This window comes from Coregonus clupeaformis, chromosome 5, assembly GCF_020615455.1.
Source record: "Coregonus clupeaformis isolate EN_2021a chromosome 5, ASM2061545v1, whole genome shotgun sequence".
Classification (NCBI taxonomy): Eukaryota; Metazoa; Chordata; class Actinopteri; order Salmoniformes; family Salmonidae; genus Coregonus; species Coregonus clupeaformis.
The window spans coordinates 20,283,917-20,310,016 of record NC_059196.1 but is presented as its reverse complement, the minus strand read 5'-3'; the positions used below and the strand labels follow the sequence as shown (position 1 = coordinate 20,310,016).

General features: G+C 41.5%; 1 protein-coding gene and 1 long non-coding RNA gene across 6 annotated transcripts in view; both read right to left on the bottom strand.

Moving 5' to 3' along the window:
* Positions 1 to 14,729, bottom strand: part of LOC121561653 (AP-2 complex subunit mu) — a 49,038-nt gene extending 34,309 nt beyond the window's left edge. For 2 of the 5 annotated variants that reach the window (XM_041874189.2, XM_041874205.2), the window contains exons 1-2: positions 14,523 to 14,721; positions 5,108 to 5,220 (exon numbers count right to left, since the gene is read on the bottom strand). In XM_041874189.2, the coding sequence (XP_041730123.1) occupies positions 5,108 to 5,181 (74 nt within the window). In that variant the 5' untranslated portion in view covers positions 5,182 to 5,220; positions 14,523 to 14,721. Of the gene's footprint in view, positions 1 to 5,107; positions 5,221 to 14,522 lie in introns of all 5 variants that reach the window. The other 3 variants (XM_041874198.2, XM_041874211.2, XM_041874193.1) reach the window with 2 other exon arrangements.
* Positions 14,730 to 16,154: 1,425 nt separating this feature from the next.
* LOC121567073 lies at positions 16,155 to 19,259 on the bottom strand. The gene is made up of 3 exons (XR_006001039.2): positions 19,171 to 19,259; positions 16,476 to 16,570; positions 16,155 to 16,280 (listed from the first exon to the last, which is right to left on the bottom strand). It is a non-coding gene; the product is annotated as an uncharacterized LOC121567073 (long non-coding RNA).
* Positions 19,260 to 26,100: the final 6,841 nt, after the last annotated feature.

The following is a 26,100-nucleotide window of genomic DNA, read 5'->3' as shown; positions in this document are numbered from 1 at the left end:
AGCCTTTAGTGAGAGGTCTGGCTCAGTTGGTAGAGTATGGCGTTTGCAACGCCAGGGTTGTGGGTTCGATTCCCACGGGGTGCCAGTATGAAAAATATATATAATGTATGCACTCACTAACTGTAAGTCGCTCTGGATAAGAGCGTCTGCTAAATGACTAAAATGTAATGTAAATGTAATGCTTTAATATTTAATCATTTCTGCCCTCTGAATTCATATTCATTATATAAATAGGTCTGCCTTGCCATTCCAAAAAAAAAAAAATTTTGCTCAAATAATTTAAAAAACAAGTTGTTAGGTAGGGCCATAAGCAAATAGGTAAACTGGGATATGACTAAAGGGTTAATCAGGATGATTTTTCCACAAATAGGCAGGTATTTTCCTATCCATGGTAGCAAGATCTTATGTATTTTTGCTAACTTTCTATTAAAATGTATTGTAGTGAGATCATTTATTTCCTTCGGGATATGAATACTGATTATGTCCACTTCACCGTCAGACCATTTTATTGGTAAACAACACGTTGTTTTATTTTTACCCATATTCCAATAGGTGCTCCTCTTTGCGAGGCATTGGAAAACCTCCCTGGTCTTTGTGGTTGAATCTGTGTTTGAAAATCACTGCTCGACTGAGGGACCTTACATATACAGTGGGGAAAAAAAGTATTTAGTCAGCCACCAATTGTGCAAGTTCTCCCACTTAAAAAGATGAGAGAGGCCTGTAATTTTCATCATAGGTACACGTAAACTATGACAGACAAAATGAGGAAAAAAAATCCAGAAAATCACATTGTAGGATTTTTAATGAATTTATTGGCATATGATGGTGGAAAATAAGTATTTGGTCAATAACAAAAGTTTCTCAATACTTTGTTATATACCCTTTGTTGGCAATGACACAGGTCAAACGTTTTCTGTAAGTCTTCACAAGGTTTTCACACACTGTTGCTGGTATTTTGGCCCATTCCTCCATGCAGATCTCCTCTAGAGCAGTGATGTTTTGGGGCTGTCGCTGGGCAACACAGACTTTCAACTCCCCTCCAAAGATTTTCTATGGGGTTGAGATCTGGAGACTGGCTAGGCCACTCCAGGACCTTGAAATGCTTCTTACGAAGCCACTCCTTCGTTGCCCGGGCGGTGTGTTTGGGATCATTGTCATGCTGAAAGACCCAGCCACGTTTCATCTTCAATGCCCTTGCTGATGGAAGGAGGGTTTCACTCAAAATCTCACGATACATGGCCCCATTCATTCTTTCCTTTACACGGATCAGTCGTCCTGGTCCCTTTGCAGAAAAACAGCCCCAAAGCATGATGTTTCCAACCCCATGCTTCACAGTAGGTATGGTGTTCTTTGGATGCAACTCAGCATTCTTTGTCCTCCAAACATGACGAGTTGAGTTTTTACCAAAAAGTTATATTTTGGTTTCATCTGACCATATGACATTCTCCCAATCCTCTTCTGGATCATCCAAATGCACTTCAGACGTGCCTGGACATGTACTGGCTTAAGCAGGGGGGACACGTCTCGCACTGCAGGATTTTAGTCCCTGGCGGCGTAGTGTGTTACTGATGGTTGGCTTTGTTACTTTGGTCCCAGCTCTCTGCAGGTCATTCACTAGGTCCCCCCGTGTGGTTCTGGGATTTTTGCTCACCGTTCTTGTGATCATTTTGACCCCACGGGGTGAGATCTTGCGTGGAGCCCCAGATCGAGGGAGATTATCAGTGGTCTTGTATGTCTTCCATTTCCTAATAATTGCTCCCACAGTTGATTTCTTCAAACCAAGCTGCTTACCTATTGCAGATTCAGTTTTCCCAGCCTGGTGCAGGTCTACAATTTTGTTTTTGGTGTCCTTTGACAGCTCTTTGGTCTTGGCCATTGTGAAGTTTGGAGTGTGACTGTTTGAGGTTGTGGACAGGTGTCTTTTATACTGATAACAAGTTCAAACAGGTGCCATTAATACAGGTAACGAGTGGAGGACAGAGGAGCCTCTTAAAGAAGAAGTTACAGGTCTGTGAGAGCCAGAAATCTTGCTTGTTTGTAGGTGACCAAATACTTATTTTCCACCATAATTTGCAAATAAATTCATTAAAAATCCTACAATGGGATTTTCTGGATTTTTTTTCCTCAATTTGTCTGTCATAGTTGACGTGTACCTATGATGAAAATTACAGGCCTTTCTCATCTTTTTAAGTGGGAGAACTTGCACAATTGGTGGCTGACTAAATACTTTTTTTCCCCACTGTAATTGTATGTGTGGGTTACAGACATGAGGTAGTCATTCAAAAATCATGTTAAACACTATTATTGAATCCTTGCAACTTATTATTTGACTTGTTAAGCACATTTTAACTCCTGAATTTACAGTTGAAGTCGGAAGTTTACATACACCTTAGCCAAATCCATTTAAAAACTCAGTTTTTCACAATTCCTGACATTTAATCCTAGTAAAAACTCCCTGTTTTAGGTCAGTTAGGATCACCACTTTATCTTAAGAATGTGACATGTCAGAATAATAGTAGAGAGAATGATTTATTTCAGCTTTTTTTCTTTCATCACAATACCAGTGGGTCAGAAGTTTACATACACTCAATTAGTATCTGGTAGCATTGCCTTTAAATTGTTTAACTTGGGTCAAACATTTCGGGTAGCCTTCCACAAGCTTCCCACAATAAGTTGGGTGAATTTTGGCCAATTCCTCCTGACAGAGCTGGTGTAACTGAGTCAGGTTTGTAGGCCTCCTTGCTCGCACACAATTGAAGTCAGGGCTTTGTGATGGCCACTCCAATACCTTGACTTTGTTGTCCTTAAGCCATTTTGCCACAACTTTGGAAGTATACTTGGGGTCATTGTTCATTTGGAAGACCCACTTGCGACAAAGCTTTTACTTTCTGACTGATGTCTTGAGATGTTGCTTCAATATTTCCACATAATTTTCCTTCCTCATGATGCCATCTATTTTGTGAAGTGTACCAGTCCCTCCTGCAGCAAAGCACGCCCACAGCATGATGCAGTGGCTTCTTCCTTGCTGAGCGGCCTTTCAGGTTATGTTGATATAGGACTCGTTTTACTGTGGATATAGATACTTTTGTACCAGTTTCCTCCAGCATCTTCACAAGGTCCTTTGCTGTTGTTCTGGGATTGATTTGCACTTTTTGCACCAAAGTACGTTCATCTCTAGGAGACAGAACGCGTCTCCTTCCTGAGCGGTATGACGGCTGTGTGGTCCCATGGTGTTTATACTTGCGTACTATTGTTTGTACAGATGAACGTGGTACCTTCAGGTGTTTGGAAATTGCTCCCAAGAATAAACCAGACTTGTGGAGGTCTACTATTTTTGGGCTGATTTCTTTTGATTTTCCCATGATGTCAAGCAAAGAGGCACTGAGTTTGAAGGTAGGCCTTGAAATACATCCACAGGTACACCTCCAATTGACTCAAATGATGTCAATTAGCCTATCAGAAGCTTCTAAAGCCATGACATCATTTTCTGGAATTTTCCAAGCTGTTTAAAGGTACAGTCAACTTAGTGTATGTCAACTTCTGACCCACTAGAATTGTGATACAGTGAATTATAAGTGAAATAATCTGTCTGTAAACAATTGTTGGAAAAATGTGTGTCATGCACAAAGTTGATGTCCTAACCGACTTGCCAAAACTATAGTTTGTTAACAATAAATGTGTGGAGTGGTTGAAAAACAAGTTTTATTGACTCCAACATAAGTGTATGTAAACTTCCAACTTCAACTGTAGTTAGGCTTGCCATAACAAAGGGGTTGAATACTTATTGACAAGACATTTCAGCTTTTCATTTTTTATTAATTTGTACAAATTTCTAAAACATAATTCCACTTTGACATTATGGGGTATTGTGTATAGGCCAGTGACACAAAATCTCAATTTAATCTATTTTAAATTCAGGCTGTAACACAACAACATTCGGAAAAAGTCAAGGGGTGTAAATACTTTCTGAAATCACTGTATGCATTAATGAATCAATTATACAAATCATACAATCAATTTGAATTTGTTTTTACCAATCTAACAAAATAACATAATGGTGATATGATAAATCTATTGATAAACTGGGTAAATCAAGATGTTGCCTAGGTCTATTCACAATGGGCTCCCGAGTGGCGCAGCGGTCTAAGGCACTACATCTCTGTGCTTGAGGTGTCACTACAGACCCCCTGGTTCGATTCCAGGCTGTATCACAACCGGCCGTGATTGGGAGTCCCATAGGGTGGCGCACAATTGGCCCAGCGTCGTCCGGGTCTGGCCGGTGTAGGCCGTCATTGTAAATAAGAATTTGTTCTTAACTGACTTGCCTAGTTAAATAAAGGTAAAATATAAATTTTAAAAATACAGGTAAATGCATATTATTCAATAGGAGTGTGTGCATGCATTGATTTACAGATGATAAATAATTCCGTCCATTTAGGACTTATTTTATTGGCAACTGATAAGAGAACATATTATTTTATTGTACTGATCAAAAACATTTCCATAGAAGAAGCAATCTCTTTTATAAAAGTGTGCACTGTCTCTAAGAAAGTAAGGACGTGAATGTGGCTATGGAATCTAGTGGAAACCAGACGGGAGGCGAGGGAGACAAAGAAATTAATTAGTTTTTGGTGGCGAGGGAGACTAAGTGAATTAATAACATTTTTTGAGACAATTAGCTTTGAAATCAGCATTTTTTGCATTATCACAAAGTACTAGGGTAGTGAATTCAGCTGTAAGCTAGCAAGGAAAGTAAGCCTACAATTAAAGCAGGAAGCTACTGGTATAGTCTTGCATTGTAAAAGTGTTCTTGCCTTTATGGACATTGATTTGCGAACAGTAATGAACAGTTTCAACATTTCTACATGTTTTGCATTATTCAAGTGTTTGTGCAGCATGAGTTTGTGCAGCCTAGCAATGAATGACTAAATGGAGCAGGCACTTTGCTCTTCACGCTATAAAGGAGATGCGCTGATCGACATACGTGATCCTCTCAATCACGTGAGACATTTGACAGAAGTACCGAATGTAACAAAACCGTTTTTTTAATTTATCGAAAAAGTACTGAAGTTTCGGTATACCCTGCAACACTACTCTGTGGACTCACCCTATGTCATCACGGTAGACGCGGGAGATCAGCACCTCCCCCTTGTGGTTGTAGATGAACAATCCTCCAATCATGATGGCAGCCTCTCAGTCATAACAGGTCATGAGGAGTGACTGCATGGGGGAGAGAGGGAGCAGGGAAGTGATCAGCAGTCAGCACAACAAAAAAAAAAAAATCAGAGGGGGAAAAAAGCTTCTTGAAGAAACGTCTTCTTGGGTCAGGAGAAATTCAGAAAGAAATCATATCTGCCTGGAGAGACACAGAGAGTGAGGCCACTACATTCATCCAGATTCTACTAGGCAGGAACGGAGGAGTAGTTTAACAAAAGTGCACGATCCACAACAAGAAAAGCCCTGGATTAACTAATCCTTCCCACTCCTCATGAAGACCAATAAAAAAAAATTATGAATTACAAACATGTCTACCCTTTAATTTGCTCTTCAGGTGCACTAGGAAGCACATTTCCAATTCATGTTATGATTGAGCTGAATTCGGCTCAGATTGAAGGACCCACCTCACCCCCTTTGCCTCTCTACCCCTCAGTCTATTCAGAAGGACACATCCAAAAGCTTACAAGGGTCCAGAGAACTCATTTGATGCTCATATCTATTCAAACATCGTAAAGCCAGACTGATAGAGTTGACATATGCAAATCAGCGTAATAGCCTAGTGTGTGTGACTGTGTGTGTGTGTGTATGTGTTCCACAAGATCTGGACTTAGGTCTCTCTCACTCCAAGGTCATCGCATAGGAAGCAGTGTGACCGGGTCTATGTCTGCCGATTAAGTAGCGCAACGTGCGGTCGTAGGCTATGACAAAGTCCTGGCAGAGTCAGATCCCGGTGACTAACCATTAGGAACAAGGCCGGCACAGAGTATGCACACAATAATATGATTATTGTGAAGTCAGATTAATATAATAGTTTGATTTAAACGCTTAGCCTACATACTGTGCAAGAATAACGATTTCCATAATAATGTTGTTTACATGACACACCTGAAATCAGGCTACCAGATGGGATTTTTTATAAATCAAAATAAAACGCTCTACCGTGTTATTTTGGGGAAGCCTATTTGATTCAGAGTTCAGGCTAAAAGTTTCTATGTGAAAACTATTTCTAAGATGCATACTTGGTAACATCGCACAGTTTGACGTGATAATCATAAAAGACTGAATCGGACGTACAGTCTGCAAAGACCTTAAGATGACAACCAGGGTGGGAAGTCCGATTCTGCTCCCTATAGAAGGGCAACAATAATAGTGAAACAGTTGGCCAGCCAGACAAGCACAGTCAAACAGATACGTTTGCGTAAAGAGCTGGTACATATGTATGCGTGAGTGACTGGTATGACATTATGTAAAGTATGTCACGCTGCTTGCTTAGAGTATCGCTTCCGCTCGATTCGGCTCATACCGAGGCTCGAACCCAGGAACTCTGCCTCGCAAACACGTGACTGCCCTCCTGAAGCATCTAACCCAGTTGCGCCACCGAAAAACTAGCTATTCGTCAGCGCAAGTGGGGACGCTTTAGGCTGAGTTTCACCGATCCCTCACATACATTGAGTTAACTAAGATATTGTAAATAAGGAAACACCAACAACAGTTTTCAATGTATACAGAACAAAAATATAAACGCAACATGCAACAATTTCAAACATTTTACTGACTTACAGTTTATAAGGAAATCAGTCAATTTAAATACATTCATTAGACCTAATATATGGATTTCACATGACTGGGAATACAGATATGCATCTGTTGGTCACAGATACCTTCAAAAAAAAGGTAGGGGTGTGGATCAGAAAACCAGTCAGTATCTGGTGTGACCACCATTAAATTCATGCAGTGCGACGCATCTCCTTCGCATAGAGTTGATCGGGCTGTTGATTGCGGCCTACTCCTCTTCAATAGCTCTGCGAAGTTGCTGTATATTGGCAGGAACTGGAACACGCTGTCGTACACGTCGATCCAGAGCATCCCAAACATGCTCAATGGATGACATGTCTGGTGAGTATGCAGGCCATGAAAGAACTGGGACATTTTCAGCATCCAGGAATTGTGTACAGATCCTTGCTACATGGGGGCATACATTATCATGCTGAAACATGAGGTGATGGCAGCTGAGTAATGGCACGACAATGGGCCTCAGGATCTTGTCAGTATCTCTGCATTCAAATAGCCATCGATAAAATGCAATTCTCTTCATTGTCAGTAGCTTATGCTTGCCCATACCATAACCCCACCGCCACCATGGGGCACTCTATTCACAATGTTGACATCAGCAAACCGCTCACCCACACAACACCATACACGCTGTCTGCCATCTGCCCAGTACAGTTGAAACCGGGATTCATCCATGAAGAGAACTCTTCTCCAGCATGCCAATGGCCATCGAAGGTGAACATTTGCCCACTGAAGTCGGTTAAGATGCCGAACTGCAGTCAGGTCAAGACCCTGGTGAGGACGACGAGCACGCAGACGAGCTTCCCTGAGACGGCCTCTGACAGTTTGTGCAGAAATTATTTGGTTGTGCAAACCCACAGTTTCATCAGCTGTCTGGGTGGCTGGTCTCAGACGATCCCGCAGGTGAAGAAGCCAGATGTGGAGGTCCTGGGCTGGCGTGGTTACATGTGGTCTGTGGTTGTGAGGGCGGTTGGACGTACTGCCAAGTTCTCTAAAACTACGTTGGAGGCGGCTCTGGTGGACATTCCTACAGTCAGCATGCCAATTGCTCGCTCCCTCAAAACTTGATATCTGTGGAATTGTGTTGTGTGACAAAACTGCACATTTTAGAGTGGCCTTTTATTGTCCCTAGCACGAGGTGCACCTGTGTAATGATCATGCTGTTTAATCAGGTTCTTGATATACTACACCTGTCAGGTGGATAGATTATATTGGCAAAGGAGAAATGCTCACTAAAATGGATGTAAACAAATTTGCGCACAACATTTTAGAGAAATAAGCTTTTTGTGTGTACGGAAAATGTCTGGTATCTTTTATTTCGCACAACTCATGTAGCCTAATGAAAAGTAAATGTGGACAGTTCTTCCAAAATCTTCAATATGTGGTTTGGAATTGGATAAGGACACGCGCAGTTGCGTCCCCGATGTGTCGGTCTTCACTTGTAGCCTGTGAGAAAGATCCGATCACGTGACTGAGAGCGATGTGAGTGAGAAGTGCTTCGGAACGAAGCCGGGAGAAGGGAATTATAAGTATTTTACTCAGCCCAAGGGCACAACGGCCACTGGCCGCAAAGGGTATGGATTTTTTAGGGGACATTATGGCCACACAACGGGGATGAAGCCAGGAAATTCAAGGCATTATCAAGTGCTTGTCAAATTGTGAATGAGAGACTGATGAAGTGTGTGCAGCCTGCGCAAAAAGCAAAGCAAAGCTCATGCCTTTCATGCAACTTTTTTCAAATCATCATTAGAGTCGCATCATGCAGCCTTATAATGTATAAAAAATCTAAACAGATAGCCCAACATTTGTATCACAACTAAGGTTACATAAATAACTCTAAAATAAGCATATAGGAGTACCTATTTCTTTGTTAACCGCTCACAGCCACATGTGTGCACTCCCTCAAATCGTTTCGAGAAAATATCCTTTCTATTTTATTCAGCTATGTTCAATTGTATTCTTCATACTATAAAATAATATAAAATAATGCCATGGAATTCTAAGCAAATCTTGTCTGCTAAATGAACTAGTGTAGCCCACAGCCATTTGGCATATCCAGATCAGGGCCTAATATAAGGACAATTCAGAGTATGCTATTCTGTTCTTCTGAAATAGACTACATTTTCTTCATATCATGTTTCTTTAGACCTGTCTAAAACAAATAATGGATTTATTGTGATGGTGTAGGCTATATCACATGGATTTATTCGACTTTTTAAAATGTAGATGTTCCAAAGGTCTGCATCAGTGGCTTGTAGGCTATGCGTGGAAGCCAGGAGATGTGTTTATTTTAATTAACGGTAAATTACCGTGAGACTGGCAGTTATTTGCTTGACAATCACCGGCTGACAAAATGTAATGCCCGCCACAGCTTTATACAGAACCACATCACAACACGCCTTCGGAAAAGCCCTCCTAAGCCTCAGAATATCCCCTTTTGGAGGCATGCAGCCATAGACATTACAGTGCATTCGGAAAGCATTCAGACCCCTTGACTTTTTCCACATTTTGTTACGTTACAGCCTTATTCTAAAATGGACTAAATAGTAAGTTTTTTAATAATCAATCTACACACAATACCCCATAATGACAAAGCAAAAACAGTTTAGACATTTTTGCAAATGTATTAGAAAAAACTGAAATATCACATTTACATAAGTATTCAGACCCTTTACTCAGTACTTTGTTGAAGCACCTTTGGCAGCAATTACAGCCTCCAGTCTTCTTGGGTATGACGCTACAAGCTTGGCACACCTGTATTTGGGGAGTTTCTCCCATTCTTCTCTGCAGATCCTCTCAAGCTCTGTCAGGTTGGATGGGGAGCGTTGCTGCACAGCTGTTTTCAGGTCTCTCCAGAGATGTTCGATCGTGTTCAAGATTGGGCTCTGGCTTGGCCACTCAAGGACATTCAGAGACTTGTCCTGAAGCCACTCCTGCATTGTCTTGGCTGTGTGCTTAGGGTCGTTGTCCTGTTAGAAGGTGAACCTTCGCCCCAGTCTGAGGTCCTGGGCGCTCTGGAGCAGGCTTTCATCAAAGATTTCTCTGTACTTTGCGTCGTTCATCTTTCCCTCGATCCTGACTAGCCTCCCAGTCCCTGCCGCTGAAAAACATCTCCACAGCATGATGCTGCCACCACCTTACTTCATCGTAGGGATGGTGCCAGGTTTCCTCCAGACGTGACGCTTGGCATTCAGGCCAAAGAGTTCCATCTTGGTTTCATCAAACAAGAGAAGTCCTTTAGGTGCCTTTGGGCAAACTCCAAGCGGGCTGTAGAAACATCTCAAGGATGATCAATGGAAACAGGATGCACCTTAGCTCAAATTCGAGTCTAATAGCAAAGGATCTGAATACTTATGTAAATAAGGATATATAAACTCAGCAAAAAAAGAAACGTCCTCTCACTGTCAACTGCTTTTATTTTCAGCAAACTTAACATGTGTAAATATTTGTATGAACATAAAAGATTCAACAACTGAGACATAAACTGAACAAGTTCCACAGACATGTGACTAACAGAAATTGAATAATGTGTCCCTGAACAAAGGGGGGGTCAAAATTAAAAGTAACAGTCAGTATCTGGTGTGGCCACCAGCTGCATTAAGTACTGCAGTGCATCTCCTCCTCATGGACTGCACCAGATTTGCCCGTTCTTGCTGTGAGATGTTTCCCCACTCTTCCACAAAAGGCACCTGCAAGTTCCCTGACATTTCTGGGGGGAATGGCCCTAGCCCTCACCCTCCGATCCAACAGGTCCCAGACGTGCTCAATTGGATTGAGATCCGGGCTCTTCGCTGGCCATGGCAAAACACTGACATTCCTGTCTTGCAGGAAATCACGCACAGAACGAGCAGTATGGCTGGTGGCGTTGTCATACTGCAGGGTCATGTCAGGATGAGCATGCAGGAAGGGTACCACATGAGGATGTCTTCCCTGTAACGCACAGTGTTGAGATTGCATGCAATGACAACAAGCTCAGTCTGATGATGCTGTGACACACCGCCCCAGACCATGACGGACCCTCCACCTCCAAATTGATCCCGTACAGGCCTCGGTGTAACGCTCATTCCTTCGACGATAAACGCGAATCCGACCATCACCCCTGGTGAGACAAAACTGCGACTCGTCAGTGAAGAGCACTTTTTGCCAGTCCTGTCTGGTCCAGCGACAGTGGGTTTGTGCCCATAGGCGACGTTGTTGCCGGTGATGTCTGATGAGGACCTGCCTTACAACAGGCCTACAGGCCCTCAGTCCAGCCACTCTCAGCCTATTGCGGATTATTGTTGCCATCCTGTACCTGTCCCGCAGGTGTGATGTTCGGATGTACCGGTCCTGGGCAGGTGTTGTTACAAGTGGTCTGCCACTGCGAGGACGATCAGCTGTCCGTCCTGTTTCCCTGTAGCGCTGTCTTAGGCGTCTCACAGTACGGACATTGCAATTTATTGCCCTGGCCACATCTGCAGTCCTCATGCCTCCTTGCAGCATGCCTAAGGCACATTCACGCAGATGAGCAGGGACCCTGGGTATCTTTCTTTTGGTGTTTTTCAGAGTCAGTAGAAAGGCCTCTTTAGTGTCCTAAGTTTTCATAACTGTGACCTTTATTGCCTACCGTCTGTAAGCTGTTAGTGTCTTAACGACCGTTCCACAGAAGCATGTTCATTAATTGTTTATGCTTCATTTAACAAGCATGGGAAACAGTGTTTAAACCCTTTACAATGAAGATCTGTGAAGTTATTTGGATTTTTACAAATGATCTTTGAAAGACAGGGTCTTGAAAAAGGGACGTTTCTTTTTTTGCTGAGTTTATATATATTCTTATAAATTTGCAAAAATTCATAAAAACCTTTTTTCGCTTTGTCATTATGGGGTATTGTGTGTAGATTGCTGAGAAAAAAAATATATGTTTTCAATTTTAGAATAAGGCTGTAACGTAACATAATGTAGAAAAGGGGAAGGGGTCTGAATACTTTCCGAATGCACTGTATACCCTAATGTAGGCCTATTTGCCTACTAGCCAAATAAAGTGCACAGCATTCATGATGCGTGCAACTCCTCATTCCAACATATTTTAACATTTAATTCATCCTTCATTCAGTTCAGTAATTTGTCTGAGTTGCAATAGGAACTAAATCAAAGCGAATAGAACAGTCTTATCCATTTGCTTATTAAAAATCCATGTGTGTATTCAAAATTATCTAAATTCTCCAAAGTTCTTTAGCCTATCACTTTAATAATTCAATGTTTAATTTAGGCTTATCCAAATAAAAAAATAGGCCTTCAACTTGTAGGCATTGCAATTTATGCTATCATTTTGGGTACTGGTGTCTTGCGGAATAATTGTAGAACTCTATTTGTGTTTTATAACTGTTTTTATTATAGGCCTCCCCTTAAAAGGAGACCCTAACTCACAGGCCTCTAAATATAGCCTCTAAATAAATGTTAAACATAATAGTTGACGAAGCACGTGCAGTGGCTGATAGGGAAAACAGATCTGGCAATAAGAATAGGCTATATATAGTCTTGGCCATTGGGACCCCTTGGCTATTTCCCTCAGGACAGGTTATAGCCAAGACTTAATCAATATTTTGAATATAGGCACTGCGTGATGGGCTTGTGCAACGCAAATGGCTATAAGTATTTATGCATAGTCACTTTAACTCTACCCACATGTACATATTACCTCAACTACCTCAACTAGCCGGTGCCCCCGCACATTGACTCTGCAACGGTACCGCCCTGTATATATAGCCTCCCTACTGTCACTTTATTTTACTTCTGCTCTTTTTTTTCTCAACACTTTTTTTGTTGTTGTTTTATTTTTACTTTTTTTGTTTAAAATAAATGCACTGTTGGTTAAGGGCTGTAAGTAAGCATTTCACTGTAATGTCTGCACCTGTTGTATTCGGCGCATGTGACCAATACAATTTGATTTGATTTGATTTGATTTATAACAAGCCTAAATGGAATTCACTAATTCAACAGTCGAAATGCCTAATATAAGGCTTACAGTCTGTGCTCCCAAATACTGGAAAAAGTGTGATTCTTTAGGTTACATGATCACTACAGTAGCCCCATGACGCTATAAAAATAAATTATGCAATTATATGGCTATTAAATAACACACAGCAGCATGGCATATTTAGATAGCGGAATAGGCCTAGCCTAAATCACATTTACTTTCTATTTTGCAGCTCAGGTGGTTATTCTAGACAAGGCTCTTCTGTGTCTTTATCACGTAAGTCATTCAAATCCAATTTTATTCCTCACATGCGCCGAATACAACAGGTGTACAACAGGTGCTGAAGGCCCAAGCCTATACTACGCCATCTACTGGTATAACATCGTTATCGAATGCAGTTCTAAAAAAAGCTCTAGACTTTTATTTTGGAAATTAAACCGGAAGCTGCAAAGCAACTCTAACGCCTGGGCTAGAGTTGCTTGATTGACTAGCTCATTTCGACTAGCTACGTTCGGTTCATGTCCTTTGCAGATGCCTCATTACTAACAAAAATGTGTACGTATAAAAAAGATCTGTAACCGAGTAAAGGGAGACATAAAGTAAGAATTGAACGTGTAAATGTTAATTCATAGTCGTAACATAGGGTTTGTACGTTTACAGATCTAATTTAACATTTAAGTTTCAAGTTTCGAGCATGGCTTTTCTTACAATCCTAACAATTTACATATGGATTTTCTTGCGATCCTAATGACATGTAGGTTCAACCTTTTGGCAGCTATCTTGCTCCATAGTGGTGCTGCATGAGGCAAATGGTGGTCACACCAGATACTGAATGGTTTTCTGGTCCAAGCCCCTACCTTTGGCATATCTGTATTCCCAAAATGTGAAATCGATAGATTAGGGCCTAATTTCTTTATTATAATTGATTGATTGATTTCTTTATATGAACTGTAACTAAGTGAAATCTTTGAAAGTGTTGCGTTTATATTTTTGTTCAGTATATATTTATAATTTTCTTCCCTTTTAACTGCATTGTTGGCAAAGGCCTCGTAAGTAAGGCGTTGTACTCGGCGCATGTGACAAATAACATTTTATTTGAGGATCCATCCATTCAAAGACTTGAGAACCAGCGGGATGAACACTGAGATCCCATTGAATTACTAACTACATGTCTTAAGCCTTCTAGAATAGCCTAGCAGCTAACATTAGCTAACTAACCTTCATAACAACTCTGAAGGCATTTGGTTTTGTGTCTATTTTGACAACTTGACATTGCAATGGCCTGTGAACATCATTAGTGGCAAAGGAGGCAGATACATGAAATACGAGTTATAATATCGTTATTACATCGATTCGGATGGGGACGCAGCAAGCCAAGGTACCTTGCTCGCTAATGTCAGCTAACGTAAGAGGTTTTGAATTAGCTATCTAGCTAGCTACTACTACTGCTGCTAGATGTCTGCCTGGTCGGAAAAGTCAGCTACTGTAGCTAGCTAACGTTGTCTATCTATCACCGAAAACGAACTAGCTATCAATTTTGTAGCCATCGCCGTTCAGGTATTGTGACCTATTGTGTATTCCCATAACTATGCCATTTTTTCAACATCACATAACACAATACTGTTCTTGGTTCCAAATTGCCTTTTAAAATCAACTTGCTAGCATGCGATATGTGGCTGATTAGCTAACAAGCTACCATGGTCACGACTCGTTTGCTCCTGTCTCGGTCAAATTTCACTTCATTGTTCCCCTTCTCACCGGTCTCCCTCGCACTCACCTGAAGCTGTACAGGCCAGTTTCCCCGAAAAGCCGTAGCTACGTGTCCTGAATGCACTAATATTGAAACAGGATGGTTAAGATCAAGGTTTTTATTTCACTCACTTTCTTACTCCAATTCAAGATGTCGACCGCTCTTAGCTTCAACGAGCCTCACTGTCAACTGACATTGAAGCAGATTATAGGGCAGTGAAAGCACCCACCACTACTAGCCCTGCTGGATTTATATATTTAAATGGTCGTATATTGCTTTATCAAGACTAGTTTAAATACTGTAATGGCATTTGGATGTTCCCCAAGCAACAATGAAAGTAGTAGACATTAAACTTCTACATTTAGCTTGGAGGAATAAACCACACTATTAAAAAAATAGTGTATTATGTACAACTTTAAATCAGGCCCAGTAGGCAAAACCTGGTTGAAATGATGTATGAGGTATTTTTATGACGTCTTTATCAAGCCATAAAACTGGTTGAAAATGACGTTTTTTTAAACATATTTTTACTGACCAGAATATTACGTTTTTTTTTAAACACCATACCACCAGTGGTTCATAATCTGACCAGCTGGTTATAATTCTGACCACTATATTATGTGCTATATTATGAAGCCTACTGGTCATAGTTAAAGATGCAATATGCAGAAATCTCAACACCATTTCCTGGTTGTCCAAATTCTAATAGTTCACCTAATTTCAGTTTATGTGACGAAACAAGCAGTTATTGTGTAGAGAATCATTGTACCATCTAAACCACTGTGAAATATCCTCTGTAGCTCAATTGGTAGAGCATGGCGCTTGTAACGCCAGGGTAGTGGGTTCGATCCCCGGGACCACCCATACGTAAAAATGTATGCACACATGACTGTAAATCGCTTTGGATAAAAGCGTCTGCTAAATGGCATATTATATTATAAATATGTTTTCCATAACCAAAAATATTGTATTTTCAGCTGTTTGTAACTGGTGTACAAACCCAAAATTAAAAGATGCAAAACTCAAATTTAAGAACGGGAAGCATAAAAATAACGCACATAGAACATATCTACGGCTTCTTAGATTTGCTTTCAATGCGAATACAGATCTATAACTCACATTTCTATATGAATTTGGTCAGGTTGCCCAAAAAGTTACATTTAGCTGCTTTAAGACTTCATCACAACCTGGTAATGACCACCTGACTACACTCTTAGAAAAAAGGATTCTAAAAGGGTTCTTCGGCTGTCTCCATAGGAGAACCCTTTTTTGGTTCCATGTAGAACCCTCTGTGGAAAGGGTCCTAAATAGAACCCAAAAGGGTTCTACCTGAAACCAAAAAGGGTTCTTCAAAGGATTCTCTATGGGGACAGCCGAATAACCCTTTAGGTTGTAGATAGTGCCTTTTCTTCTAAGAGTGTACTGTAAAAAGTATTGCGGAGGATAAAGTTGGATATTGAAAACATTGTTCATTGCATTTGTATTTGTTTCCATAGTCACCAATTAAAGTGAATCTGCAACATATTCTTACATTTAAAATAGATCAAGCAATGGTAAAAACAAATCTAAATCACAATTCTTCACACATCTGCATACCGTAATTGTATCAAATTCACCCACAGACATTACATGTATAGAAAGACTGGGACGCAGAGTATATAAAGGCCCTTTGTTTTATTTGATCAATTATTAATAAGAGTGGTGTGATGGGGTAGATCCTCATCAAGGACAGAAGGCGATCTGGAGTGTAGTGGTCCTCTTGAAGAGTTGTGTGATGGGTCAGATCTACAGTGAAGAGAATCAGCACATTACAACTTTATCAATTTGAGATTTTAAAAGAAAACTAGAAAAGGACATTCCTGAAGAAACTTTGTGGACTCAGCTGGCTAAAAGTATTTCCATGGTACTAGTTGAATAATTTTGTGGCAGTTATAGCCTAGAGATATCTTCAAAAAAAGAGCAACTTGCTCATATACATACTTTGCGTCCTTCTCCACCACGGTGGTCAGGGGCATATTTCCAGACGGCCCACAACACGTCAACCTCCTGAGTTTTCTGGCTTTTCATGACACTAACTGAAAGCATAAAAAGAGAAGAAAATAAATTAACGATTGGCATAATGTGGGCATGCAGGACACGACAGAACAGTAAAGTATCTTTAACAGTCAGAATCTACTAAAAGTGGTAGCAAAGGCATGTTTGCTTCTCTGTCCCTTCATATTGAAGTGGGACATTAATTCATTGGTAATCAATCTGAAACATTTAAAGAGGATATCAAAATTAGACAGGAGTTGGATAATGACAATTTTTAACTCATCTCTAAATGGTGAAGTTTTGTTTAATCCTAATATATGTTGTAATATTCAAACAACTTTTTATAAACACACCACTCTATAATCCTGAGGACGTTGTCCCGGAGAGAGGTTCCCCCAGTTGGCAGTCTTAAAATAAGAAAGTTAAATGCAAAAAGTACACTATATATACAAAAGTATGTGTCAACCCTTCAAATTAGTGGATTTGGCTATTTCAGCTGACAGGTGTATAAAATCGAGCTCAGAGCCATGACAAACATTGGCAGTAGAATGGCCTTACTGAAGAGCTCAGTGACTTTCAACGTGGCACTGTCATAGGATGCCACCTTTCCAACAAGTCAGTCTGTCAAATTTCTGCCCTGTTAGAGCTGACCCGGTCAACTGTAAGTGCTGTAATTGTGAAGTGGAAACGTCTAGGAGCAACAATGGCTCAACCGCGAAGTGGTAGGCCACACAAGCTCACAGAACGGGACCACCGAGTGCTGAAGCGTGTGGCACATAAAAATTGTCTGTCCTCGGTTGCAACACTCACTACCGAGTTCCAAACTGCCTCTGGAAGCAACGTCAGCACAATAACTGTTAGTCGGGAGCTTCCTGAAATGGGTTTCCATGACCGAGCAGCCGCACACAAGCCTAAAATCACCATGCGCAATGCCAAGCGTCGGCTGGAGTGGTGTAAAGCTCGCCGCCTTTGGACTCTGGAGGAGTGGAAACACGTTCTCTGGAGTGATGAATCACGCTTCACCATCTGGCAGTCTGACGGACGAATCTGGGTTTGGCGGATGCCAGGAGAACGCTACCTGCCCGAATGCATAGTGCCAACTGTAAAGTTTGGTGGAGGAGGAATAATGGTCTGGGGCTGTTTTTCATGGTTCGGGCTAGGCCCCTTAGTTCCAGTGAAGGGAAATCTTAACGCTTCAGCATACAATGACATTCTAGACGATTCTGTGCTTCCAACTTTGTGGCAACAGTTTCCTGTTTCAGCATGACAATGCACAAAGCGAAGTCCATACAGAAATGGTTTGTCGAGATCGGTGTGGAAGAACATAACTGGCCTGCACAGAGCCCTGACCTCAACCCCATTGAACACCTTTGGGATGAATTGGAACACCGACTGCAAGCCAGGCCTAATCGCCCAACATCAGTGCCTGACCTTACTAATGCTCTTGTGGCTGAATGGAAGCAAGTCCCTGCAGCAATGTTCTAACATCTAGTGGAAAGCCTTCCCAGAAGAGTGGAGGCTGTTATAGCAGCAAAGGGGGGACCAACTCCATATTAATGCCCATGATTTTGGAATAAGATGTTCGACGAGCAGGTGTCCACATACTTTTGGTAATGTAGTGTATGTGTGAAGAGGCAATAAAGAAACTAAATATTATCTTGTTCAAAAGCAACAATCATTGTTAGAAATGGGTGTAATTGGCAAATCTCTTCTTCTCTGCAACTGCGCATGTGGGAGAAACTTTACATGAATCCCCAAGTGAGGTGTCTGTTGAATCAGGACACAAGGGTTTTGCATCTGGGGAAAAAGGCAAGTTAAAATAGGATTTTATTTGCTTTACAAACATATTATTAGAAGTGGTGCTATTTCAATTGGATCTACTTACACTACACTCTTAGAAAAAAGGTTCCGAAAGGGGAACCCTTTTTGGTTCCAGGTAGAACCATTTTTGTTTCCAGGTAGAATCCTTTTGGGTTCCATGTAGAACCCTTTTGGGTTCCATGTAGAACCCTCTGTGGAAAGGGTTCTACATGGAACCCACATAGTTCTACCTGGAACCAAAGGGTTCTACCCGGAACCAAAAAGGGTTCTTCAAAGGGTTCTCCTATGGAGACAGCCGATTAACCCTTTTAGGTTCTAGATACCACCTTTTCTTCTAAGAGTGAAAGATCAGGCAATAATGGGTAGCTGAATAGTATGTCTCTTGGGGAATCCCGTCTCAGTGAGACCTGATGCAGAGAAAACACGTTAATGATCATCAGCATAGCTTGTGGTTGTGGTTGGCGTGTCCATCCTTAGATTGGAAGGTTGTGAGTTCAATCCCCAGCCGAATCATAAAAAAGAAAAAAATGGGACCTGATGTAAAAATGGGACCTGATGCGTCTCTGCTTGGCACTCAGCATTAAGGAGATAGATTGGGGTTAAGGCCCTGCAAAAGACTAGCGTCCTGCCTAGGGGGTGTAGTTGTACATCAAGCTGCCTCACACTACAGAAACAGGAGATAGGCTCCTGCCCTATGAGCCTATCCGGCTCGCTGTACTTACATCAGCATAGCTAGTACAAAGCTGGTTAGTAGGAATCAATACACATTAAAGATCAGAGTATCAAACATAAAATAAAAAACATTTTGCACACAACTTACTGTCATTTACTATGGATTTAAGGAGAGGTGGTTCTGCTCTCTCCTTTCCCTGGGATGTGGCAGAATAGGTAACTGAGTGTGTGGCCAAGCACTGCTGGAGAGGCCATGCATCAGGTCATTGACATGTTTTAGGAACTGTAGTGACAGAAACGACTCATGATTAACCATTACCTAAGGTCTTCACTAAGTAAGCCTAGCAAGTTCAATGACTATGTTGCACCACAGCAATCTTGCAGTCAGGTAGACAGACAGAGAGAGATACAGTAGAGAGAGATATATCAAAACATAGGCTATTTACATTTCTTAGTCAGCAGGCTGGATAACTTATGTACTCCTTCCCTTTGTTCCTTCCTCCATCCTTCAATCCAAGCTAGAAGATTCCTGCAAAAAAACAGAATTAAGAATTGAAAAAAGCAGTTGAGAGGTGTAACGTTAGGTGTAACATTTGAATGAGTGTTCAAATCAAATCAACTTTTATTTGTCACTTGCGCCGAATACAACAGGTGTAGACCTTACTGTGAAATGCTTACTTACAAGCCCTTAACCAACAACGCAGTTTTAAGAAACATTTCTGTTAAGAAAGTATTTACTAAATAAACTGAAGTAAACAATAAGAATAAAAAAAAAGAAGAAAATAGAAAAATAACAAATAATGAAAGAGCAAAAATAAATTAACGGTAACGAGGCTATATACAAGGGGTACCGGTACAGAGTCAATGTGCGGGGCACAGGTTAGTCTAGGTAATTGAGGTAATTTGCAAATAGTCCGGGTAGCCATTTGGTTGTTAAGAAGCCTTTTGGACCTAGGCTTGGCGCTCCGGTACCGCTTGCATTCTATGACTAGAGTGGCTGGAGTCTTTGACAATTTTTAGGGCCTTCCTCTGACACCACCTGGTATAGAGGTCCTGGATGGCAGGAAGCTTGGCCCCAGTGATGTACTGGGCTGTACGCACTAGCCTCTGTAATACCTTGCAGTCGGAGGCCGAGCAGTTGCCATACCAGGCGGTGATGCAACCAGTCAGGATGCTCTCGATGGTGCAGCTGTAGAATTTTTTGAGGATCTGAGGACCCATGCCAAATCTTTTCAGTCTCCTGAGGAGGAATAGGTGTTGTCGTGCCCTCTTCACGATTGTCTTGGTGTGTTTGTTGAGGGGGAGCAGGGATAGGCAAAATGTAATGTATTGTCAAATACAAAATACACAAAAATACAAGGATCTTGATGATGAATCAAGAAAATCTTCACATTCATATTGGGGGGGTACACATTTCAAGAATTAAGCTAGCTTACTGTCTCTCACACACACACACACACACACAAACAATCAATGTTTCCTATATATGTATTCATGTACCATCTCTCTCTGTCTCTCTCTCTCACACACACACACACTCTCTCACACACACACACACAGCTAGCATGACACAATGTTGACATGATGACAATCTTTACTCTTAAGTTATTGTGATCATAATCATCATCTCTCTCACCCCTCTCTCTCACACACAGAACACACACATAGCTAGTATGACAATGTTGACATGACAATGTTTTCTAAAGTTATTGTGATCATCATCACACACACACTGAGAACACACACACACTTACACACATTTGCTATGATTAATTAAACAGATATCAAAATGTCAAAAATAATGTGCCAGCTAGCTACAACCAATGCCTACAACAGGTCAAAATGAAAATCTACCATGTCCATGGAGGATTAGCCAGAGACCTAATGTTAGCTAGCAAAAATTAGCCAGCTAAATTAGCTAGCAAATCTTTCCTTGAAGTTCTTCTCCCCAACAAACCGCTGCTTTACTTACAAAAGTAAAACAAGAATGCAAGAGAACAGTGACTACCACTTAGCAGTCAAATCTTTTTGCATTTTTTTTGTGTACATTTTGAGAAACTGTCGTTGTTTTGCACCTGTGTTGTTGTGTAGCCTGTCAACTGCTGTATGGAGAGTTGACCAATGCGCTCAAGCAAGCAGGCTGCCTGCATGCAGAGATCTACTGCGCAAGGCACAGATTCCAATCCAAGATTGAACTGAAACTGATTTGCCTACCTCCTTATTTAGCTACTGAAATTATAATACAATTACTGCAGGCATTATGTTAATTGCTTAAAAGTTTTAAGGGAAAATATAATAGTGATATTTTCAGGGTTATATTCACGTGCGTTCATTTTGTACTAATTATTTATGGAAATAGGTTTTTGTCAATCCTGGTGTATTGTAGTAGGATATTTAAATAAAATACAAAGGCCTATGTGTTATTTGTTCAATTCTGAAAACAAATAGAACTTCAAAACAGCATTCAGTGGAACGGAAGAAAATGTGCAGTACATTTAACAGTGCAATTAGCTAACACAGATAAAATATTACCATTAGAAGCCAACACACAAGGCAATTAAACAACCATTATTTAATTTGTACTGCAGTTTTACTGCATTTTAACAGCAGTGCATTTTTGTAAGGGTATCCTGTATTATTGTGCATGTTTATCTTACATGCTGGTAGCCTAGAACAAATGTTATGGAAGTGAATGTGCACTTTTCAATTGGGTGGACTGCAACTATGGAAAACACTGCCATAGCCTGTAGTAAAAGCAAAGGCATCTAGAGCATCGGAGATTCTCTAAATTAGGACCATCTCTGATAGCTATGGGACCGCAGAAATTGTCACAAATGTTACCTTTTAGTGACCTAGCAAATTCCATGACTTGGGGAAGAATGGCGCCGACAGAGAGGGCGGCCTTGTTTCTAGCTCTTAGGAAACTTTGCAGTATTTTGTTTTTTTTATGTATTATTTCTCACGTTATTAGCCCAGAAAATTGTTTGTGTTTTTGCATACAGCCGGGAAGAACTATTGGATATCAGAGTGGCGGTAACTCACCAGAATTATGACCAGGAATACGACTTTCCCGAAGCGGATCCATTGTTCGCACCACCCAGGGCAATTGAACTGATTCCAGAGGCCGACCCAAAACAACGTGGGAGGAGAGGTACTCGGAGCGGCCTTCTAGTCCGACTTAGGAAGCGTGCACACCACCCACCGCTTCCGATTATATTACTCGCTAATGTTCAGTCTCTGGATAATAAAGTTGACGAGCTCAGGCCGTGGGTTTCTTTCCAGAGAGACATCAGGGATTGTAACGTACTCTGTTTCACGGAAGCATGGCTCTCTCAGGATATACTGTCCGAGTCGGTCCAGCCAGTTGGGTTCTCAGTTCATCGCACAGACAGGAATAAATATCTCCCCGGGAAGCAGAAGGGTGGAGGTGTATGTTTTATGATTAACAACTCATGGTGTAATTGTGATAATATACAGGAATTCAAGTCCTTTTGTTCACCCGACCTAGAATACCTCACAATCAAATGCCGACCGTATTATCTCTCAAGAGAATTTTATTCGGTTATAGTCACGGCCGTGTATATCCCCCCTCAAGCCGATACCACGATGGCCCTCAAAGAACTTCACTGGACTTTATGCAAACTGGAAACCACATATCCTGAGGCTGCATTTATTGTAGCCGGGCAAAAATCTAATTTGAGGAAATGGTTGCCGAAGTTCTATCAACACATCGACTGTAGTACTCGCGCTGCTAAAACACTCGACCACTGCTACTCCAACTTCCGGGATGCATACAAGGCCCTCCTCCGCCCTCCTTTCAGAAAATCTGACCGCGACTAGATTTTGCTCCTCCCTTCCTATAGGCAGAAATTCAAACAAGAAGTACCCATGCTAAGGACTATTCAACGCTGGTCTGACCAATCGGAATCCACTCTTCAAGATTGTTTTGATCACGCGGTCTGGGATATGTTCCGGGTTGCTTCAGAGAATAATATCAACGTATATACTGATACGGTGACTGAGTTTATCAGGAAGTGTATAGGAGATGTTATACCCACTGTGACTATTAAAACCTACCCTAACCAGAAACCGTGGATAGATGGCAGCATTCGCTCAAAACTGAAAGCGCAAACCACTGCATTTAACCATGGCAAGGTGACTGGAAATATGGCAGAATACAAACAATGTAGTTATTCGCTCCGCAAGGCAATCAAACAGGACATTCTTTAGTATAGGGACAAAGTGGAGTCACAATTCAATGGCTCAGACAAGAGACGTATGTGGCAGGGTCTACAGACAATCACGGACTACAAAAGGAAAACCAGCCACGTCACGGACAACGACGTCTTGCTTCCGGACAAGCTAAACACCTTCTTCGCCCGCTTTGAGGATAATACAGTGCCACCAACGCGGCCCGCTACCAAGGACTGTGGGCTCTCCTTCTCAGTGGCCGACGTGAGTAAGACATTTAAGCGTGCTAACCCTCGCAAGGCTGCCAGCCCAGATGGCATCCCTAGCCGCTTCCTCAGAGCATGCGCAGACCAGCTGGCTGGTGTGTTTACGGACATATTCAATCTCTCCCTATCCCAGTCTGCTGTCCCCACATGCTTCAAGATAGCCACCATTGTCCCTGTACCCAAGGAAGCAAAGGTAACTGAACTAAATGACTATCGCCCTGTTGCACTCACTTCTGTCATCATGAAGTGCTTTGAGAGACTAGTCAAGGATCATATCACCTCTACCTTACCTGCCACCCTACACCCACATCAATTTGCTTACCACCCAATAGATCCACAGACGATGCAATCGCCATCACACTGCACACTGCCCTATCCCCATCTGGACAAGAGGAATACCTATGTAGGAATGCTGTTCATTGACTATTGGTAACACACTACGCCGTGAAGGACTGAAATCCTGCAGCGCCCGCAAGGTCCCCCTGCTCAAGAAAGCACATATTCAGGGCCATCTGAAGTTTGCCAATGAACATCTGAATGATTCAGAGGAGAACTGGGTGAAAGTTTTGTGGTCAGATGAGACCAAAATCGAGCTCTTTGGCATCAACTCAACTCGCCGTGTTTGGAGGAGGAGGAATGCTGCCTATGACCCCAAGAACACCATTCCCACCGTCAAACATGGAGGTGGAAACATTATGCTTTGGGGGTGTTGTTCTGCTAAAGGGACAGGACAACTTCACCACATCAAAGGGACGAGGGACGGGGCCATGTACCGTCAAATCTTGGGTGAGAACCTCCTTCCCTCAGCCAGGGCATTGAAAATGGGTCGTGGATGGGTACTCCAGCATGACAATGACCCAAAACACATGGCCAAGGCAACAAAGGAGTGGCTCAAGAAGAAGCACATTAAGGTCCTGGAGTGGCCTAGCCAATCTCCAGACCTTAATCCCATAGAAAATCTGTGGAGGGAGCTGAAGGTTCGAGTTGCCAAACGTCAGCCTCGAAACCTTAATGACTTGGAGAAGATCTGCAAAGAGGAGTGGGACAAAATCCCTCCTGAGATGTGTGCAAACCTGGTGGCCAACTACAAGAAACGTCTGACCTCTGTGATTGCCAACAAGGGTTTTGCCACCAAGTACTAAGTCATGTTTTGCAAAGGGGTCAAATACTTATTTCCCTCATTAAAATGCAAATCAATTTATAACATTTTTGCCATGCGTTTTTCTGGATTTTTTTGTTTTTATTCTGTCTCTCACTGTTCAAATAAACCTACCATTAAAATTATAGACTGATCATGTCTTTGTCAGTGGGCAAACGTACAAAATCAGCAGGGGATCAAATACTTTTTTCCCTCACTGTAACTTTGTGCCAAGGATGCAAGTCGAATATACATGTAGTCATTACCATGCATGACATCCCCACATTGTAGCCTGTACATTGAATATATTCACTGATCATGTACTGTACCTTGGCAAATAAAGGAGCACATCAGGTATGAATGTCTGTGAAACATTATTTTTCAGTCGTATCCAATACCAGGAGGATCAAACTCCAGTCTTTGAATGATGCTGTGTATGCATGTATTACGATGATACACTTCAAAAGTGTTTACCAATCCTGGTCCTGGGACATCAATGGTCACACATTGTAACTATGCAATAGACTAGAAACATGATTTATCAAATCAAATTTTATTTGTCACATACATGTGTTTAGCAGATGTTATAGCGGGTGTAGCGAAATGCTTGTGCTTCTAGCTCCGACAGTGCAGTAATATCTAACAAGTAATATCTAACAATTTCACAACATATAAAAAAAAAAAAAAACTGTACTCTACACTTCCTATGCATCATGTAAATACTCTAAAACCGGTTCATCTCAATATCTGAGGACACATATTTCATCAAATGAGAGACTTAATTTCAACCAGTAGAGACTGTGAAATGCTTTATTGAAAGAGTTTCATTATCCAAGTGTTATAAATACATAATACATGCATTATAAATATTATAATTGTAATATTATATTATAAATACACGTTCAATCTGTACTTCAATGGACATCTGGTGTGCATTATAAAAACAGAGGAAGAAAGAGGAGGTGGGGAGAGAGGTGTAAAAGACAGAAAGGGAAAGAGGTAAGAACAGAGGAGCAGGGAAGACAGAATATGATTAATGAATTACAGTGCTACTAAACGTAATATTCTCTCAGTTCATCACAATTACATAGTAGTGTCTCTAGTGGTGTCTCCTAACCAGCCTTGGGCCCCCAGTTGGCCCAAAGGTTATCTTAAGAGCAGGCGAGGTGGCGATGACGGGACTGGGGGTTGGCATCCTCTCTCACATCCAAACATACCTGCAGACGAGAGAGATGGAGAGAGAGATAGCATGATTAAGCCTTGTGTTTTTTTTTATTCTAACACTGTCAGTCATCTTAATCATCAGGAGGTGAAATGCAAAACTGACCTTGGATCGTTAACATTAGCATCTCTTTAATAATACTTCCTGTTGACCCGACAAAGTGACCTCTCACCTCTGATCATGCTGAGCCTTCTATGTAGCCAATTCAGATGCGGGAGGTGTTCACCGACACAGCTGATATAACCTAGAGGATTTAGGGAG